This window comes from Cnephaeus nilssonii, assembly GCF_951640355.1.
Source record: "Cnephaeus nilssonii genome assembly, chromosome: 5".
Classification (NCBI taxonomy): domain Eukaryota; kingdom Metazoa; phylum Chordata; class Mammalia; order Chiroptera; family Vespertilionidae; genus Cnephaeus; species Cnephaeus nilssonii.
In genome coordinates, this window is record NC_137076.1 from 41,027,726 (window position 1) to 41,048,722 (window position 20,997).

A 20,997-nucleotide genomic window follows, 5' to 3' on the forward strand; every position below is an offset into this window, starting at 1 on the left:
TCATCTGTTGTTTTTCTTTAAAAATAATACATGGGGTAATGATATAATACCCTTGCCTGATTTCTACCCGCAAGGTTTACGTATAAAAACGTCAGCAAAGCAAAATCTTGTTTCATTTCGAAATTTCTTATACATTTAACAGTCTGCTAATTGCACATTTTACACAATTCTGCTCTCCTAATCTTAAAGCTAATATAAATCATAAAAGGGGAAATTGGAGAAAATGGTATATTTTATATTAATGTTTTTTACCTAAATAAATATTTTGAAAGCTGTATGAGAAATAGCAGTAGCTGTTGCTCATTTATTTATCACCAATTCTTTTTCAACAGAAATTACTATAACTTTCCACTGTGATTTTAAATGTATGGAAAATTAAGTTTATTATTTTATAAAAATTTAATATCTTTAGAATCAAAATTCCTTCTCATGTTAACCAGGAAAATAAACTGCATTTTAAGGCAGGTTTTCTTTTATATCGGTTATCCATGTACTAAAGACACTTTTTTTTTTTTTAGTTTCAAATAATGTGCAAATCTCCCAGATCTTGTGCTTCTCTCTTGTTTTTAAGTATGTTGCCAGAGGCATCTTTAAGAACAATACAATTTTAAAGGGCAGGGAAGATTAAGAAAAGAGCAAGATGTTGAATGCAAATTCTGCCTGTAATCATTAGAAAGTATGTTTAAAAACACTTGACTAGAAAAAGTAAGAGTGGACCAAATGAAAGATTGGTATAATAGGCTAATGATTATCAGCTTTTTAATATAGTTTACTCTCTACAAATACAGATGCAATTTTTGAACAGTGCTTTTCTAGGAGACAATGGTACATGGGAAAGCTTAGATATATTGAAGACCATAAGAAAAGCAGAAGAAAATAATACAAGAGAATGGATATGCTACTAAATATGTGTGTGTGCGCAGCCATAGATACAGGCCTAGGATCCTGTGAACAGATGTTGCCACAAACAAGTTAGATTTGCACATGCTTAGGTGCCCGAGTTGGCCTTTTCAAATGTTGCACAAAGGGCTGTGTGGGTCCAATCACAGGAGGCATCACAGACACACCATTTGTTTGGTGCTTACTCAGTTCTTCCTGGTGCCTTCTATGAGCCTAATTTAGTATTTGTTCTTTTCATCAAGGGTATTTGCATCTGTGGCCCCTAGTTTACTGTCATGCTCTGTCTATAAAATATCTAAATAGGAACCAAGATGACAGACTGGTTGACTTATATTCTTTTCTAAGTGCAAATGTGTTACTGCGAAGTAATATCTTTCCCCAGCCCTGCCCAGCAGCATCCTTACATAAACTCAGGGCTACTAGGAATGGAAAGCACACACTATTGTTAGCAGATATTTGTTGAGCATTTAAAATATGAAAAATATTACCTATAAGGTTAGGTCTAAAATAAACTGTTTTGAATGAAGTATCTGAAAAATGAACACTCAGAAGTCAGCTGGTTTTAAGAAACCTTAGTGGCAATAATTCATAATGGTCAATCCACACAGCTCTTGGTTTTGAACATTTGTGTAGCATTTACTGGTATTTTCGTGCCATGTAAAGATGCTGAGTTTTGCTTTCCTCGTGTATAAAGAGGGCCCTATTTAACACACTAGTGATGGTGTATCTGAGCAGGCTTAGCACACTTTAGTAAATGCTTGCTCCCTTCCTCTTTCTGAATTGCAAAGTAGCGTAGTCAAGGAGCCATAACTCTATACACTTTAAGGTTATATTCACATTCTGTCTTCAACTATGCGACTTTTGTGGTCACCATAATTCTAAGAGTGTTGAACTTATAGTAATAAAGTAATAGTGACACTTGTGAAAGGAACATCTGAAATACCTTCTGACATGAGGAAGGCCCGAGGGAGAGCGGGGACTGCGACCTCTCTGGTTGACAGCCTGTACCATTAGCCGTCCAGTACAACTGACGCGGCCCTGTTGGAGACAGCAGGAGGGGAAGTTAGTTGCTATGCAAAATAACTAACCGTCCATTCTCCTATTCTCCATAGCAAATCCATGTGCCATGTTAGTGATGACGCCACCCCCTCTCAGAAATGGGCTTTCCCTGGGTTCAGTAAGCTTTACTGTTTTATCTGGGATGGTATTTAAAGTGACAGCCTCACAGATTAACTGTGATCTGCTAAGGTCTCCCTAACACAGGAAGCTGAGTTGTAAAACACAGCAGCAGGACATCACCGTCCTGTGAGGATCCCACTTTCACGGTCAAATAGTTACTGGTTGTAGCTAATTTTGAAATCAAACTACATGATTTTAGTTTTCTGTTAGATCTTCTCAGTAATATATTTAATAAATTTTAGTAGTATCCCTTCCAAAAACCACATAGTAAAAGAGATGGCAGCATGTAACATGAGCATTATGAAATAAGTATGCACAGGGATGACCAGGAGAGCATAATGAGTATGAGACGCCATGTTTGCATGAAATGAGCGTGTTTGAGATTTGAAGACCGGAAGCAGTTAAGTACCTAAAATTTGTGGGTCATATGCTAAGGGCCTATCTAATGAAAAGCTATATTTTATCTCTGAAATTTGGCAACTGAAAATTTGATAAATGCTGTCATGTATAGACAAAAGTAATATTTACAAGACCCACATGACATGAATAAATCACCCATTGTTACTCTGGCTTTTTGTTTTAGCCCTTTCTCCTAAATTTCCCCTCACTATTACAAGCAGAATAGCAAACTAGATGATTTTTCTCCTCCACTCTCTCAGCTCCCTGGAGAATGAGCAGATGTACTTATAAATTCAGATAATGGCCAAAAGGGAACAGCAAGGAAGGAAAAATGAGAAGCCGATTTATCATGGATTAGACTAGGGCAGTGGTCGGCAAACTCATTAGTCAACAGAGCCAAATATCAACAGTACAACGATTGAAATTTCTTTTGAGAGTCAAATTTTTTAAACTTAAACTTCTTCTAATGCCACTTCTTCAAAATAGACTCACCCAGGCCGTGGTATTTTGTGGAAGAGCCACACTCAAGGGGCCAAAGAGCCGCATGTGGCTCGCGAGCCGCAGTTTGCCGACCACGGGACTAGGGAATTCTCTCTCAAGGTTGAAGAGTAGCCCCCATGTGCCTTTATAGTCAAAATTTACCACTGACTCCTATTTTCATTCCAAGTTGCCAATACAGACAGGTTGCAGAAGCAAGAGGTGCTCGGTATGGTCTGAAGAACTGCTTTCCGAGTTCTCCCTGAGAGTGGGCTGGGATGAGGGCGAGGACACTGGTAGAGGGAACACAGGCAAGAACCCATAGCAGGGTGTAGGGAGAGGCAGGAACCCAGGTAGTGGGGTCTCCAGATCTTCCCAGAGCTGGGACTTCTTGAGGGCCATTACCACTCAGAAAAGGCAGAGAGGTGTAATGTGGACAAAGAGGAATGTAACACAGACAGGAGAAGAATCAGGAATCTCCCAATAGAATGAGGTGGTCCTATGAAACACTCTCAAGTAGTCTTTATACCATTAGACATGTAAATTCCTCTAGCACTCACAATATTTGCTGTCAAGGTCACAGTTAAAAACATGACTTTTCCTGAACATTTCCAGGGAGACGTGAAGTATAACATTATGAAGAGGAATTATTTCTAACTTAGATTAATTGTAGCTGAAGTTCAGGCCGCATCATATAAATTCTCGTGTGCTGAGTTCTTGGCAAGAACTTGATTCCCTAAGCTAGCTTGAAATCTGAAAATTATTTTTATCTAACCCTTCCAAATCTATACTTGCCGTAGAAATCTAAATGTGACTTACTTAGAAGACACCCATTATAAATTACCCGTCTGACGCATCCTGCTAGGTACTTTAACAAATGAACATGTAAGAGCCATGATTCTTTTTGGAGCATGAGGACAAGATAGTGTATGGTTTGTTCTACACAAATACCTTAAACTGTACTGACATATGGGATATGGCTTCCTTGTTGGCTTTGCTGCTTACAAATAATTTTAATTTGGATAGATTAAAATAAATTTGTATAATCTGGATAGATTTTCTCCCTTGTGTTTTAAAACCCAGAGTATCCACAAGGGAAGTTAATATTAACTAATCATTTATGTAAGTTAGAAAAAAAAAATCCTCTAGCCTAGATTTGAGTCTTGGCTTTGGAGCAAATCACTGATTTTATTTAAGCCTTTATTTCTTCTTCTGTAAAAACTGGGGTCTAGCTCATAAGGATCTTGTAAAGATTAATGATATAACCAAAGATGATACTATAAATATCAAATGGTACAATAATCCACCCTTTTCCACCGGGAATACATAAAAAGACCCCCAATGGATAGTACCAAACTCTATATATACTGTGTTTTATTTTCCCTATACATATACCTATGATAAAGTTTAATTTATAAATTAGGAATAGTAAGAGATTAACAATTACAACAATATACTGTAATAAAAGTTATATGAATGTAGTCTCGTAGTCTCAGGATATCTTGTACTGTATGTACAGTGTGAATATGCTGGACAAAGGATGATTCATGTCCTGGTGGGGCAGAGTGGGACATCACACTACTCAGCTTATGAATGATAGCTTATGAATTGTTTATTTCTGGAATTTCCCATTTAATATTTTTGGACCACAGCAACTAAACTGTGGATAAAGGGGATTACTGTACCTGATGTCATAAATTATTAAATTCACCATTGCAGTATTGTGTCACTAAGCGCCTGAGACATTATATGTGCATGGACAAGGTGATTTTTAGGAGACCCAGCAGTTTGGCTGACTCCAATTTAATTTTCCAAGTGGATATACTTTAAGGTATGCTCTTACCTCCTATTTATGGATTCTCTCAAATACCTCTTTTAACCAGTGCCTCCCCTGCCCCTCAGTGCTCTTAGTGCTGGGATGAGCCCCAGGCATCTTCGTATGACACTCCCTAGCTCTGGAGTCAATCTGGGTTTGTAAACCAGTTTTGTACTTTATTGTTGAGTGACTTGAGGCAGGTAACTTAACTGGCTAAATTGCCTTATCTGTAAAATAGAACCATTTAGTTAATCCCTCATGGGTTCTTACAAAGATTACTTGGTACTGTGTTTTACATCTACTCAATGCTCTAAATGTTGAATATAGGTATAATAATATCAACCGGATGGATATGAAGCATCCCTTAGAATTGTTTTGTTACGTACAATGTTTTCTCCATGTAATGGAGTTCTGTCCCTCTCTCTCTCTCCCCCCTCCCCCCCCTCTCTCTCTCATTAGGATGTAATTTACTCCAAAGGAAAAAAACAACAAAATACTCTTAGCACAGGGGACAGAATATGTGGAGAGGAGATCAACCTTTTTAACTTTTGCTGGTGCTTGAAAAATGCCAGGCACACAGGAAGATTCAGGTGTTGGTTTGTGTGAGGGCTGCATTTGAGGTAGGAGATGAAAGACAGATCTTACTTCACTCTAATCATCTGAGATGCTTAGCGTAAGCTCTGCCTCCTGCCCTCCCAACAGAAAAAAAAAGGGTCAACAGGGTGGCATCCTACTGTAAACATTACAGTTCTGCCTCTTAGCACCATATACATAACTACTGCCACAGATACTGTATTTCCTTCATTTCCCAAATATAAGAAAAAGAATGTCACCTTTTTACTCCTACATCATTCTTCACTTCTAAACATAAAGGAGAAAGGTATGGTCTTTAGGGGCAGACTTATTAGTTTGATAATACGGTATTGGTTAACTACAGTGTGGGCCAAATGTAGGTTTACAGTTGTGAGTACATAAAACACAGTTTATTGTATTATTTATTAATCATTGTATTATTTTCCATATGAACAACTGTAAACCTTTCTTTGCCACCACCCTGTATATTATTAAATCAATAAATGACCAGGAACATTTAACGAACATGCAAACCAACAAGATGTATAATTTTGACATTTGAAAGAAAAAAAAAATCCAGAATTCAGTGAAGCACTTTTGAAAAGATGCCTCTAGTGTGCACAATTGAAAGTGCAGGTTTTTAAGTCTGAAAGTTTTACTTATGAAGAAGATCATACAACATTAGCATTAGGTAATTTTAATCATACCAATGTGCCAATTAACCCTAGTAATCATCACAATTAGAAGGCTCTGCTGCACATTAATGCTACTACATTTGCTGTTAACTTTCTCATTTCTTTCTGCTTTATTAACACATGAATAATGGAAGTGAATATTTAAAGTAAAGATTGAAATGAGTCAAGCAACCTTATAATGCTAAAACAAAACACAATCAACAAACTATCTTTTTAAATTTAACTCAGCTGTGTGTTCATTTTCTATTCCAAACAAATCCACAGTTTAAAGCCACAGTACAAGTAATAAGTTTGAATTCTTAAAGGGATTCTGTATTAAACATCTAGCTTGTAAAAATTGTTTGATGCCTCATGCATGCAAGGCCAATTATTTATATAATATGCAAATAACATTTATATTTCCTTGTTTGTGAAATGTAACTTGTGGCACACAGATCTTCATAAAAGCTTGCCACTTGTATATATAATGCAATTTGAGGAAACATCAAACTGCAAAACAGCCATTACAATCCAAGTGTGATACAGAGTAACCTAGCAACACAACAAAACAAAGTAAAACATTCATGTTTAGATTTAGTTGTGTCTTAAATACAGGATTACTGTCTAAAGTAAATTGTATTTGTGATCCTCATTTTGGCATTATGCTTGGTGCAACACTGCATAATCACTCATTTCACTGAACTATGGGATTGTTTTGGCCTCTTAGGAATTGCCTGAGCGGCACACATCGCGTATGATACACAGTCTAGTGTATGGTTAGGGCTGCAGAATTTGGATATAGTCAGCAATACCTAACGTATTTCTTATTCCCCAAAGATTAACCCAGGTGGAAAAATATTCTATAAAATATTCTGCTGTACTTTGGTGTTTTCCTCTTTCTTTGGTTCTCACCCTTTCTCTCTTGGCTACTTTCTGTAATTATTTCCCACTGCTCAGGAAAGCTCTGCCGTCTGTGTTCCATTATGAGCCAGTTTTTCCACTCCAGCCTTTTCCTCTCTCCCTTGGTCATTTCACACCATGTAGGCTACAGTGTACCAGGAAAAATAGGTGTAGTTGTCTCCCTTTCAAACCCAAATACTTTTAAAATGGTAAACAATTTCAGATAACCACAGGGCATTAAGAAAACAGGGAGTCAACTTCAGTTTTCTGTTGACTACATGTTATGCTTTTGGGATTAATACGTACCTTGAAAATTTAGTTTTTTCTTTTGAATTTTTTTTCGATGCCTACTTTGTCATGCTTCTTTTAAATTATGGTTTAATTCACAAATTATAAGAATGGCAAAATACTTTAGTATATAATAACAGATGTTATAAAGTTGAGATTATGACACTGTTAAACATTTCTATTACAGTATTCCTAAAGCAACAAATAACTATGCCAAGGGTTAGGTAGGAAAATGGTCTGCCACTTGTGATGGTTTAAATACTTATGCTTTGGCCCTAGCCAGTTTGGCTCAGTGGATAGAGCGCCGGCCTGCAAACCAAAGGGTTCCGGGTTCTATTCCGGTCACACACCTTGGTTGCAGGCTCCTCCTCGGCCCGGGCCCTGGTCAGGGCTTGTGCAGGAGGCAACCAGTGGTTGTGTTTTTCTCTGTCTTTCCCTCTTTCTTCCACTCTCCCTAAAAGTCAATGGAAAAATATCCTCGGTGAGGATTAACAAAAAATACTTATGCTTTGTTTTTCTAATGGGTAGTGAAGTTAATTTCTAGGTGACAGCTCACAAAACCTACATCTGTCATATTTGGACATACCTGCTACTGAAATCCCCAAGATAGAGGAGTTGGCAACATACTCAGAAACTTGGAACAGCGACTGACCACTACCAAGTGCTATAAATATTCTCTCACAACGATTTCAACTTTAGGCATAAATGCCCACTTTTAGGATTTCCTCAGATTCTCTTCCCGAGTTTGCCCTCCTATGCCTGCCTTTGGTCATTTAGATAGAAAAAGAGATTTTTAGCCTCGCCTTTTTAATTAGAATAAAGGTCCAATCCACTAACCGTGGGGATTCTAGATATTAGGAACTGCTTTGGTGGCTGACACTGGGGTTTTTTGACTCTTGCTCCCTGAGAGCAGTCGTATTACTATTTGCTTAATCACAGGAGTCCTGTGGCTACCTGCTGTAAATGGGTCCGCTTCTTTCTTTGTCTTCTCATCAAAGGGGAGTCGAGCCAAAGCACCACTGAGGGTTAAATGGGGCTCCTCCTGGACCCGGTGAAGCGGCAGAGCTCCCTGCAGCCAGAATGAGGGCAGCACGGCTCTCTTCGGGGCCTTCTCTTGGCCCTGAGTGTGCTGGGAGCAGCTGCTGCCTTCATGTGTGGCCCCTGTCAGCTGTGCTGTGGGCGTGGCTGTGCGCTCTCCGGGCTCCCTCCCCCTCCACCAAAGCCCATAGCTGTGGCAGAGCCATGTCTGCTGCCTTACTCCTTTCCCATGGGGTGGTAAAAAGGAAAAGCCAGGAGGTCAGAAGACCACACATCAGCAACATTTGGGGTAGAAATTCTATCCCAAACTGACTTGTTTACTCTCTAATGGTACTGTGGGAGCAGGGCACCTAGAAACAGACAGACTGACCTTTATATCCTGGTTCCTCAGGCTTCTGCCACCTCTTTGGGCTGCTTCTCTAAGACAGGGTTATTGGTGTCTTTGAATTAAAATGACAGTAACTAGCATTTAATGAAAGCAAAATATGTGCCAGGTAAACTGAGTGCTTTACATGTATTATTGAAACCAATCCTATTTAATAAAATAGTAATATGCAGATTGACCATCACTCCAACACACAATATAGCTGCCCCCATGTGGACACAAGATGGCCTGCAAGGGAGGGCAGTTGGAGGCGATCAACCCTGCAGGGGAGGGCAGTTAGGGGTGACCAGGCCGGCAGAGGAGGGAAGTTGGGGGCAAACAGGCTGGCAGGGGAGCAGTTAGACATCATCAATCAGGCTGGCAGGCGAGCAGTTGGGAGCCAGCAGTCCACTGGGATCGGGCCTAAACGGGCAGTCGGACATCCCTTGAGGGGTCCCAGATTAGAGAGGGTGCAGGCTGGGCTGAGGGACAGCCCCCCACCCCCGTGCACGAATTTCGTGCACCGGGCCTCTAGTCTATATATATGAAAACCTAAATGATCAAACAATTGGTCGCTATGATGTGCACTGACCACCATGGGGCAGACGCTCAATGCAGGAGCTGCCCCCTGGTGGTCAGTGCACTCCCACAGTGGGAGCACCGCTCAACTGACTGATGGGTGCCAGAGACCGGGCTCACGGCTGGCAAGCACAGCTGCAGTGGTGTGAGCCTCTTCCCCCTCTGCGGTAGCGCTACTGAGCTGCTGGGCGGGAGTGGCACGGCGCCCTGCCCAGGCTTGGGCTCCTCCCCGGCTACCTGCTGCTTCATGCACTACTACATCCCTTGGGGGATATTGGACTGCTGGCTTTGGCTCAAACTGATCCCTGCAGGGATCGGGCCGAAACTGGCACCCCAACATCCCCCAAGGGGTCCCGGATTGCAAGAGGATGCAGGCTAGGCTGAGGGACCCCACCAGTGCACGAATCTGTACACCGGGCCTCTAGTATTATTATAATTTCATAGAAGAGGAACAGAGAGGTTAAGTGACTTGCTGAAGGTCACACAGGTCAGGAGTGGCAGAGCTAGAACTCCAACTCAGGTTTGGTTGCTGCTAAAGTTCGTGCTTTTAACTATATAGCTTCTAGGCTTTTCAGTACCTTCTTTTGGTTTCTATCCACTCCTCCTTTTCTTTGTTTCCAAGGGGAATTAATCTTTAGCAGCCCTCTTTTATCTAGTGACCCATCATAGTTTAAATGCTCAGAGACCCTTGAGGCGGGGCTGCTGTCTTCAACTCTGCACACTTTCACGGGCCCTGCACAGGGACACCTTCCCCTTTACAACTTCTTTACATATGAAAATTCATTAGTATAATTTGAAGAAAACGAGAAGTAGACTCATAATCAAAGTTTTAAACTGCTTACTGCAGTAACAGTTTAACACATTTGCCAGGGAAATATGCCTGGAAATCCTTAGCAGGATCCCAGTACTGATATGTTTAAGGGACATGGTTAATTCTACCTCCATAATATATCCCAGCCTTCCTAGGGGAAAGAGGAATAAAGAACCCAACAGAAAGAAATATTTTAGATTTTTGTTGAGTTCTCCACTTTTAAGTAGGCAGAGAACTAAAAATTAAAATTTGTTAATAGTCAAAGAAACATACTGAAAATATAGTAAAAAAAAAAAAAAAGGTTCCACTTTTGTTCCCTCAAATACACGAAAAATGAACACAGATAAACATTAACATGCAACTTTTCAGTAAAGGTTGTGATTTTGACTAGTTTTCAAGGTGATGGCCATGTATTCATTGATTGAAACATTAGAACCTTGAGAAAGTGCACTAATGTGGAAACCGTCCACTGACGGGAGAGTTTGCTGTGCTCTGTCACAACCTAATTGGTAGATGATTTGAGGTTCATTCTAATCTTAGTATTACTCTAGAAATATATCTTTATACAACAACGTGATATTAGGATAGGAGGACACTGAATGAACTTAAACATTTGTAAAATTTGCTAAAATTATCTATCACTTTCTGACACTTAATATTTCCTTAAAAAGAAATATGGTATGATAGGAATGTTAAAAAATGATTTCAGAACAACCTCCTAAAAACATAATTTTAGCTTTTTTTTAAAAAAAAGGCATATTATTTACATGACTTCTGCCGACTTTGTAAAAATATGTCACACAGTGAGTTCTTAATGTACAAAGTAACTTCTTAATCATTTTTGTGTCCCCAGCATAGTGCCTAAAATATATAAGATATTCAATAAAAAAGAATTTGCAGTTTTGGAATGATAACAAGATACCCAGGTAGCCGCCTATTAAATTCTAAGTAGTCGATTTTTTGTTCCTAAATCAAAGGGCAAAAACGAGAAAACAATTGGATGGAAACAAACAAAAAATCCTAAATGCTATAGTAGTCCCCGCTTACCTGCAGGGGAGCCCTTCCAGGACCCCCAGTGGATACCAGAAACCACGGTTAATACCAACACTGTGCATACTATGCGTTTCCTCTACATACACACCTATGATTACATTTAATGTATAAATTAGGCACAGTAAGCAATTAGTGACAATAATAATAGAATAATTTTATAATAATATACTACAATAAAAGTTACGTGAATGTGATTTCTTTCTCAAAAACATCTCATTGTGCTGGACAAAGGGGTGATTCATGTCCCAGGCGGGACAGCATAAGATTTCATCGTACTGTTTAGAAGGGCGTGAAATTTAAAGCTTATGAATTATTTCTGGAATTTTCCATTTAATATTTTTGGACTGCATTGACCACCAGTAACCGAACCTGCAGATTAGAGGGGACTCCTGTATATGGGCACTATCAGAATTATGATTGACACACATTATTTAAATTCCATTAGATTTAAGTGTGGGTATATATCTTTTAAATATTGTACTTTTTTGTTTTTTACAATAGCATAATGCAACTCATCCTTTTCTCCTTTTTTCACTTCATAGACTAAATCCTATCTGAACTGATATATGATTTATATTTTTTTACTGGCTTATTTTCTGTCTCAGGACTTTGTCTTGCCCATCACCTATATCATAGGTGTACATATTAGGCCCTTGGTAGTATTTGTGGAAAGAAGGCACATCTGCACCAGAATTACTCATATAGAAAAACCCCTGGTGGAATAAATAATTACTCATGAAAAAAAATTTTTTTTCTACCCCTCCAAATGGAGATGGTGTAGAAATTGGGAAAATAGTTTCAAATCAAAGAGGTAATATTCCATCTTTTAATCAAACAGTTCCTCTGTTCAGATAAATGTCTGTAAGCATTAGACAGCTGACGCTTGAACACATGGTGATTAGGGATGCTGACCCCCTCCCGCATTTGAAAATCTCTGTATAACCTTTGACTCGCCCAAACTAATAGCCTCCTGTTGACTAGAAGCCTTATTGATAACATAAACAGTCAATTAACACACGTTTTTTGTGTTATCTGTATTATATACTATATTCTTAAATACAGTAAGCCAGAGAAAAGAACATGTTATTAAGAAATCATAAGAGAAAATACATTTACTGCAATTACTGAAAACAAACAAAAAACCAACACCAAACACACATATAAGTGGACCTGTGCAGTACAAACCTGTGTTATTCAAAGGTAGCTGTATACAGAACTGAAGCAAGACCTATATATACCCTTTCTTACCTGAGGGTTTGCAGCCATAATGGTGTAGTTCCCATCATCATCTAGGGTGGAGGCTGTGGTGTGGAGAGAGCATGTCCCATCAAGATCTCTTTGAATGATGTAGTGATCATTCTTGGGAGAGATCTGCTTTCCATCTTTAAACCAGTAGATCTGTGAAAAGAAACAAGATTAAAATTAAGGGTGTGTGTAGGACTGTGTTTGGGGGACTGATAAATAATAACTGTGTAGTCTGCAGAGCTGATCTGAGTTTTCACTTTCAAATCTAATCGAAACATCTGAATAGGCAAATGAATTTTAAATGAAAAGAGTAGATAACAAGCAAATCTAATTATATTTTAGTTTTAAAAAATCATATATCCTCCTTTTACTTTTAAAAATACATATGTAAGTAGGTCTTTACAGCCATATATTATTTTTCTTTCTGCTTCCTTCTAATTGCAAATGTACTCAATTAGAAGGTAGTACTTGTACAGTGAAGGTAAAACGGTTATTTTAGAGAACACAAACAGACCCAAAACTCTAATCATTCCACTGAACCATGTTAGACACTAAAATGGTGGTGAGGAGGGAGGCAACAGTTTAGGGCTGGTGGCGGGTGGAACTCTACTGCTTTAATTCCAGATGAGGAGCATATGACCAAAGGTTCAAAGTTTGACAGCTCTTCCCACTATGTTAAAACACAATAGTATTTAAATGTAATAATTTTCAAATAATATTCTAACGGGTTGGTAGAAAATTAAATGTAAAAAATAAAGTAAAAATGAATCTCGGTGAAATAAACATTTAAATGGTCATATGATATCTTCTGTAGATCCTCCTTCTTTCCTTCACTGGTCAATGGATCGCTCAGGATTTTTGATTATTTCTGAACTACACAGTTGAAAGACAGCCCTAATATGATTGAAATGCTGCACTAATGCCTACCCACCTCCAGACTAACTGGTAGGGAAGAAATAAATTACTCCAATTTTAAGCTACAATAAGTTCTTTGTTGCCAGTTTTGTTCCTTGCAACCAAAAGCATTCCTAACAGATGAAAACTCCTATAGAGCCTTCTGTTTTTAATGCCACATTGGCATTCAAATTCAACTCCCTGTCAGAGCCTTTGAAAAATCTTTTTGAAATGTCCATTTTAAAACATAGGAAAAGGCCTGAAACATATAGCCCTAACTAAGTGCATGAATAATCAGGGTCTGATTGCTATAACTTTTCCAACCTCTATTTTTCAATAGCTCCAAATTTATAGAAACTGTATTTTTAGTCTCCAGAACCTAAAAATTAATCAACTAGACTAATAACTTTTAGTTCTAAAAAATTAAACTATATAAAGCATTATACTTCCATGAGTGCTGATGGGCAGAGAAGCTGTAATTAGTATCCAGTTCTTCAGAGTCATTTCCTTAATCGTATTTTTCACCTCCATTATACTTGGAATACAACTTTCAAATGGAATTTAAGAAACCGTTACAAAGGAATACAACTTTCAAATGGAATTTAAGAAACCGTTACAAAATTATACCAAGACTACTGTTTAGTCTTCTCATGTCTCAGAACAAGCATGTCAAGGGGCATAATACATTTTTAAAACATAATGAATGGTCCATACTTTAATAATCTTAATATAATTTATGTATATATCATGCAGGAAAAAAAAGCAATTCTTCAATAAACCAGGGAGGGAAGAAAAAGAATGTCAATGAGTAAAGGAGGGAGGAAAAAAGAAGGAAGGATGAAGAAGAAAATCTAATTGAAAGTTCTAAAAAGAAAATAAAAAAATTTAAGCCTCTTAAAGCCGAGAAATATTTAAATTTGTACTAGAAAAAACACAGTTCTGTTACTTACAATAGCCCATCTTCCAGTTGAACATAATATCCTTTAAGAATAGGAATCAGTAACCTTAGAACTACATCAGTGATCTTAAGCACTGAACAATGTTTAACATAGGATCTTTTATGAATATTATGGAAGTTCAAGATATAATTTCTTATTCAGTTTCATTCATAAGCTGCCAGTTTATTTTTAATGCATGCATTTGGCATCATGTTTGTGAATACACAGCAATTACGCCAAGAATATAATAAAGAAGTTTTCTCTAATAACAGTTTATTTAGAAGTCTCCTTTTATTAGGGGTGGATATGGGTTTGAAAATTTAAGGCTTCCCCCCCCCCCCCCACTATGTTTCTCTGACTATGGGCTTGGAATTTGGTTTTAGGGAAAGAATATGATGGTAAAACTTACCTCATTGAGGAAATAGAACAACAGTATGAAGCATTAATACACAGAAGTTTCAGGTATTTTCATATCACTTTCCCCTCTTCCATTCAACTGATTCTCATTTCAGATCTTTTACACCCCTGGTAAGCTTTTAATTTCATTGAGTGTATTTTTCATTTCTGTGTGCTTTACAAATTTGCCTTGTCTTTAGTATTGTCCTGTTCTTTCTTAAACTTTCTATTCCTTTAAAAATTGCTTCAGTCATTTTGAACAGTTATTTTATAGTCTCAAGATTATTCCATATAATGTGATTGACTGACTTCTGTTTTCCTGTTTATTTCCTCATATGGGTTTGTAAGTTTTTACTAGGAACTCATTTTTTCTCCCTCCCTCCCTGTAGAAGTGTGCTATGCCCCAAACTGTCCTATGGGACAAGATAACTTTTGCTTGCTTCACCAGAAAACTAAAGATTTTAATTATCCTGGACTCAGTTTCTTATTAATTTCTCAGCTTTTTGCTCCATATCATGTGATAGGGTAAATTTGAAATTTCAGTTTCTCATGGGTGTGTGTGTGTTTTTGTTTTTTTAATTCTCTCAAGTTCTAGGGAAAAGTGTTACTGCTTTGCTGGGCTACTAAGCAGTTAATCTCATCTCCCTTCATTTCTGTATGGAGCGGTCCCGGTTAGGTCAGCCCAGGCTTCCTGAGTACCAGATGTTCCTTTGATTATCCTTTCTCAACAGTATTCCCTCCCCCTTTGTAAATATAGGAAGTTTTGGTTTTATAATTAGCGGTAAGCACACTATATGGTACTGTGCACGGGGCTCATGTTCAAGCCTGGCCACTCACCAGCTCTCTGCCTTGGGGAAGTTAACTAGCCTCACTGAGCTCAGTTTAGTCATTTGCAGTTCGGGAGTAGCAATGATGACATCACATGAGTAAATGATGTAGGTGTATGAAAAGCTCTCTGTCAGTTATTCAATTCTGTTTTTCAAACGCAAACTGTACCCCTGTTCCACCCTTATTGATTGCTAATGCTTCCTGAAGTTGGCTCTGAACTTGCAGTACTTCAAGCATTTTACATCATGGGTATTGAGAAAGGTGGTCTGGATCTCTCTCTCCTACCATACATGCTGTAATTTGGAAGCCAAACTCGACCTTAGAAAATATGACTCCTAAAAAGCCATGTTTTCAGCTCACCTTTGGCTTTGGATTCCCAGTCACTCTGCATGTGAAAGTTACAGGCATTCCCTCGTAGATCTTGTAATGTTTCAGCTTCATCTCGAAGCCTGGTGCCGCTCCGTTTTCCACAGGCATATCCGCACAGTGGGCTTCGTCGCCTGATTCATCCACAGGAGACCTTTCCAGCCTGTACTCGATTTCACTGATGAGTCTCTGTTCACAGCTGGAGACTTTGTATTCCTGGATCAAACAGAGCAAGATCTTGTTAACAACCTCAATCCCTCGTGGTACAGTGTGTCCCGAGCCTCATCCCCTCTCCAATGAAGGCACTTAGAAGACAGTGATATTTTTACCACAGAGCCTACAATCGGGTCTGAGCCCACTTCAGTTGCATATGAAACAGAAAACATCTGGAAATAAGTGCATATGATATTTCAAATTATCTTCATCCAAAAAAAACAAAGTACAAAACTATGAAGATGAATTTCTCTTTTCTTTGGGGATGGGGGGCAGGGAGAAAGGCAAATGGCTATATTTCCCTAAACTGTTCATAAAAAATAAAGCATGCTGGAACACCGATTTCTCTCTGCGGGGAACGCTGGTGCCGGGGGTGCACTTATCCAGAAGGGCAACAGCAGTACATGTGGCCAGCAGCTGCAGTACTGCACAGCACTGTGTCAGACAAACCACGGAAAGGTGGCACCATGGTTTTCTTTTCACTCAAAACAATCTGCAGCCACATAGCCTCTGAACTCCCTCAGCTCTGCAGCTATTAGGAACTATTTTCCACTCTCTTTAAAAGAAACATAGGATTGACAGTCTATTTAAGTGCTGGTTGCAAAAGCAAAGGCCTCACCATCATCCTGTGGTGATTAACATGGGGGCTGCAGTTGCTGGCTTACAAAGTACAAAGACGACAGGGCAGCCCATTATATTTTCTACCCAATAGTAAATAGGAGATTGTTTTAACTAGGTTTTCTCTAAAAGAAGTAACTCGACCTTTAAAAAACAGTTCATTGGCCTGAGAGAAGAAATACAACACTGTGAATAAAACTGCAAAAAATACACAAATTGCCCAGCCGGCTTGGCTCAGTGGTTGAACGTCGACCTGTGAACCAGGAGGTCTTGATTTGATTCCCGGTCAGGGCACATGCCTGGGTTTTGGGCTTGATCCCCAGTAGGGGGCATACAGGAGGCAGCTGATCAATGATTCTGTCTCATCATTGATGTTTTTTATCTCTTTCTCCCTTTCCTTTCCTCTCTGAAATCAATAAAAATTATTTTTAAAAAATACTCAAGTTGTTTTGTCTAATTACTATCAAATTAATCCATTTAAGAATTAGCACTTTTTCCTAGAAAGGTATAACAATGAGAAACTTTTCACAATTTAAAATTCAGAGTAACCACTAATGATAGTCAAATTCAAGTTTGTAATAAATGACAAGAAAAAACACATTGCCCTAATTTTGTTCATCTGGCATTAATGAAAATAGACACAGTCATAGTATTTATGATTCATACATGGCAGCAAACAAGGAAGCACACAAGAAACTAGATAGAGTGAAAGACTGGAAAGAGAAGAAAGGTGAAAAGCTTAACCTTTTGACCATCCAGAGGACTCCCTACAGAAGCATGAGGAGACCCAATTTCCTGTAATGGCAGAAAAAAAGAAGTGAAGACTAATAATAGAAATAATAACCTAGCAAGAGTTTTAGTTTGTGTTTTTTTAAAGGAAGATTTTTGCTGTAGCTATATTTAACACAGGAAAACCTTTCAGATCCATTTCTCTACAGACACAAGAAAGAGTTTACTTGATTTTTAAAACTTTCTTTAATATGGAGACTACATCTGGAAATAGAAGCAGTGGACATGAAAAACAATGGCTTATATCAAATGACTTTTTTTGGTGGTAACAGGAAAACATTTTAGATTTTCTGTTGATTAGTGATTTATAACTATATAAGTGAAGGAAAATAAAGATATAGTTTTTCTGTACGTAGATATTTTACTTTGACTTGATATTAAAAATGTAATTGGAAATAGTCACTAGATATTTCAAACAATTTCAAGAAAGTAAGTTACTCTCCACACAAAATTATTTTGCATGAAAGGACAGCACAGGTCAGGAAAAACGGAAAGATACTTGAAAGGAGAAGAAACTGATCAATAAGAAGGTAAAAAGAACAGATTTCACTGACTGAAATAATTCTATGCATCATTTAACACAATGTCTGCCATATAGTATGTGCTCAATAAATACAAATAAAGTAATGCTTTTCTTTGACCTGCCCTGTACTTTCCACAGGGTCAATCCCAAGAATAGTGTCCATAAAGACTAGGGGGAGAGGAGACACAGTAATTGTCAGTTTTCTAAGAAGTCCAGAGGAACACAGTACCTGATTAGCCGTTTCCTCTTCTGGCTCCTGAATGTTAAAGACAGTTGCACTGTCAGCACCTAGTAATCGACGGGCCATTCTTTCCTCATACGTTAACCTCTAAACAGAGTAAATCACAAAAAATACGACATTAGAAAAATCACAGTTGTATACCACCTAATGAAAAAGAATGAAAACCCCCAAACAAACGTGTTTTGCTGTGTTCTGTAACTATATCTCCACCTGCAGATGCCTGTGTGTAAAGGAATCTGTTTCCTTCCCTGGCTTTAGTTGTCCTGACTTTCACAGTCCCCCCTCCCTTCTGGTCCTAATGGCCTAATCCAGTGTTGGGACATGGGCTAACTACTCTTTCAAGCCACCAACTGATTGAACACAAATTCAAGGTGAGTAAAATAAGCAACAAGGCAGAAACCACACAGAAAATGTGTGTCCCAAACTTATTCTTAACGATAAACATTGAGGCTCGCTGGCAGTGATGGGGGTCTCACCTCTAAGAGCATTTTTCTAGGTTGCTGTGTAACATAGGGGAATGGAGGCAAATAGAATAATCCACAAAGAGTGACTGCACATGGCTGAGTTAGCAAACAGACTATGAAAGATACTTTCTAATTCTAATACCCACAATTCATGATTCTACTCAGAGGAAAACGGCTTGCCTATCAAGAAATGAAAGTAGTCATGTTTTTGCACCTAGCAACCAGCACTTTTGGATTTGGCCAAAACCATTTTTGCTAGGACAAAAGAAATGCCAACATTTTTATTCTGTCTATTGGGTTGATTCCTGCTCTTGAGTGGTGATTTGAAAATGCCTTAGAATTACAGGTCTGGGATGAAATTTCCCCATCAGGGGCATTTTACAAACAACTATTTGACTGAAAATAAAGAATAATTAGTAAGCCAGGATCTAAAATATAGTACAGAAATTATTTTAGATAAACTTCTGAATATGGATACAAATTCTATTGGAAACTCTCTCTAAGTCAGAAAAACATGTGGGGTAAATTTATAATTTCCAGTAATCGCTGGTTCCAGGCCCATCTGAAGCCGGGAACTGAAACAAGTCAAGTGCCAGATGACAAGCAGCCCCGAAGTTCAAATTATTTCATTTAACAAGAAGGGCAGAGGACAAGAAGAGGCGGAGGTAGGCGTTTGGTGCATGGAGTGTCTCAGTCCAGTATGTTATTATATAAATTAATTTTCTCATGTTTCTTTAAAAAATATTTTTATTGATTTCAGAGAGGAAGGGAAAGGGAGAAAGAGAAATATCAATGATGGGAATCATTGATCAGCTGCCTCTTGCATGCCCCCTACTGGGGATTGAGCCTACAACTCAGGCATGTGCCCTAGACTGGAATTGAACCCAGGACCCTTCAGTCCCCAGGCTGACCCTCTATCCACTGAGCCAACCGGCTAGGGCTATTTTCTCATGTTTCTAAAAATAAATAAATAAATGAATTCTGCTCCCTTAAAAGTCTCCCTAAAGTTTCATGGAGAACTGCATCAACAGCAGAGAGAGGACTGGAATAATTCCCACTCTGTTCCTCATAAGCAGAGACATCAATTAGACACATAGTTCTTCACCTGAATGCACCTGCATCATTAGAAGCCCACTTTGCTCCACAGTTTTGTTTCTAAGCACTGTGCCATGTGGATACACAAGCCCTGTCTTTGGAAGCCAAAAAGAAGTAACAATAATATGTATCATTAGGGAAAAGTTGCTTGAGGGTCTTATTTTCTAAAAGGGGAAGCCTTACTTTCCTTGTCCTTTTAAACTCTCCAATATGAAAATCTATGGCCCTTATTGTGATATCATTCACTGGGAAATATATATACACACACACACACACACATATATATATGAATGATATATAACAAATAAAAATACTATCTAATAAAAGAATAATATGCAAATTAACCATCACTCTGCTACACCCACAAGCCATGCCCACCAGCCAATCAGGAGCAAGTATGCAAATTAACCCAACCAAGATGGCTGCAGCCACGGGCGAGCAGGATGCTTGGGTTGCCCCCAGCGATGGAGGAAGCCAAGCTTTCCACACACCCTGGTGGGCCCAGGCCTCCACTCAAGGCTACAAAGTTTCAATTATAAAAGATAAATAAATCCCAACAAAAATGGCTGCAGCCACAGAGTGAACAGGAGGCTTGGCTCCGCTCAAGGCTACACAGTTTTAATTATAGAAGATAAATAAATCCCAGATACCAGGGCCTCCACTTGGGTCGCCGGGGGGCGTGGCCAGCCTGCAAACCACCAAAGGCCCCTCACCCAGGCCGCCCCAAGGGAACCCCCACCCTGATCCGGGACACCCTTCAGGGCAAACCAGCTGGCCCCCACCCGTGCACCAGGCCTCTATCTACACTAATAAAAGAGTAATATGCAAATTGACTCACTGCAACACACAAGTTGGCTGCCCCTATGTGGTCAAAGATCCTGCCCCCTTGTGGACACAAGATGGCTGCCACAAGATGGCCAGCAGGGGAGGGCAGTTGGGAGGGACCAGGCCTGCAAGGGAGGGCAGTTGGAGGTGATCAACCCTGCAGGGGAGGTCAGTTAGGGGTGACCAGGCCGGCAGAGGAGGGAAGTTGGGGGCAAACAGGCTGGCAGGGGAGCAGTTAGACATCAATCAGGCTGGCATGGGAGTGGTTAGGGGGTGATCAGGCTGGCAGGCAGAAGCGGTTAGGGGCAATCAGGAAAGCAGGCAGGCGAGTAATTGGGAGCCAGCAGTCCTGGATTGTGAGAGGGATGTCCGACTGCCCGTTTAGGTGGGATCGGGCCTAAACGGGCAGTCGGACATCCCTCAAGGGGTCCCAGATTGGAGAGGGTGCAGGCTGGGCTGAGGGACACCCCCCACCCATGCACGAATTTCGTGCACCAGGCCTCTAGTATAC

At 39.3% G+C, this 20,997-nt stretch overlaps 2 protein-coding genes across 9 annotated transcripts in view; one reads left to right on the plus strand and one right to left on the minus strand.

Moving 5' to 3' along the window:
* LOC307099779 (3-oxoacyl-[acyl-carrier-protein] reductase) overlaps positions 1 to 15,684 on the plus strand; it is a 65,901-nt gene extending 50,217 nt beyond the window's left edge. Inside the window, exon 5 of the mRNA XM_079771710.1 lies at positions 14,512 to 15,684. Within this exon, the coding sequence (XP_079627836.1) occupies positions 14,512 to 14,660 (149 nt within the window). The 3' untranslated portion in view covers positions 14,661 to 15,684. The remainder of the gene's footprint in view (positions 1 to 14,511) is intronic.
* PALLD (palladin, cytoskeletal associated protein) overlaps positions 1 to 20,997 on the minus strand; it is a 270,780-nt gene that overhangs the window by 9,500 nt on the left and 240,283 nt on the right. For all 8 annotated transcript variants that reach the window (XM_079771702.1, XM_079771701.1, XM_079771704.1 and 5 more), the window contains 4 exons: positions 18,091 to 18,189; positions 15,713 to 15,934; positions 12,300 to 12,449; positions 1,844 to 1,938 (listed from right to left, as the gene is read on the minus strand). In XM_079771702.1, the coding sequence (XP_079627828.1) occupies positions 1,844 to 1,938; positions 12,300 to 12,449; positions 15,713 to 15,934; positions 18,091 to 18,189 (566 nt within the window). The remainder of the gene's footprint in view (positions 1 to 1,843; positions 1,939 to 12,299; positions 12,450 to 15,712; positions 15,935 to 18,090; positions 18,190 to 20,997) is intronic.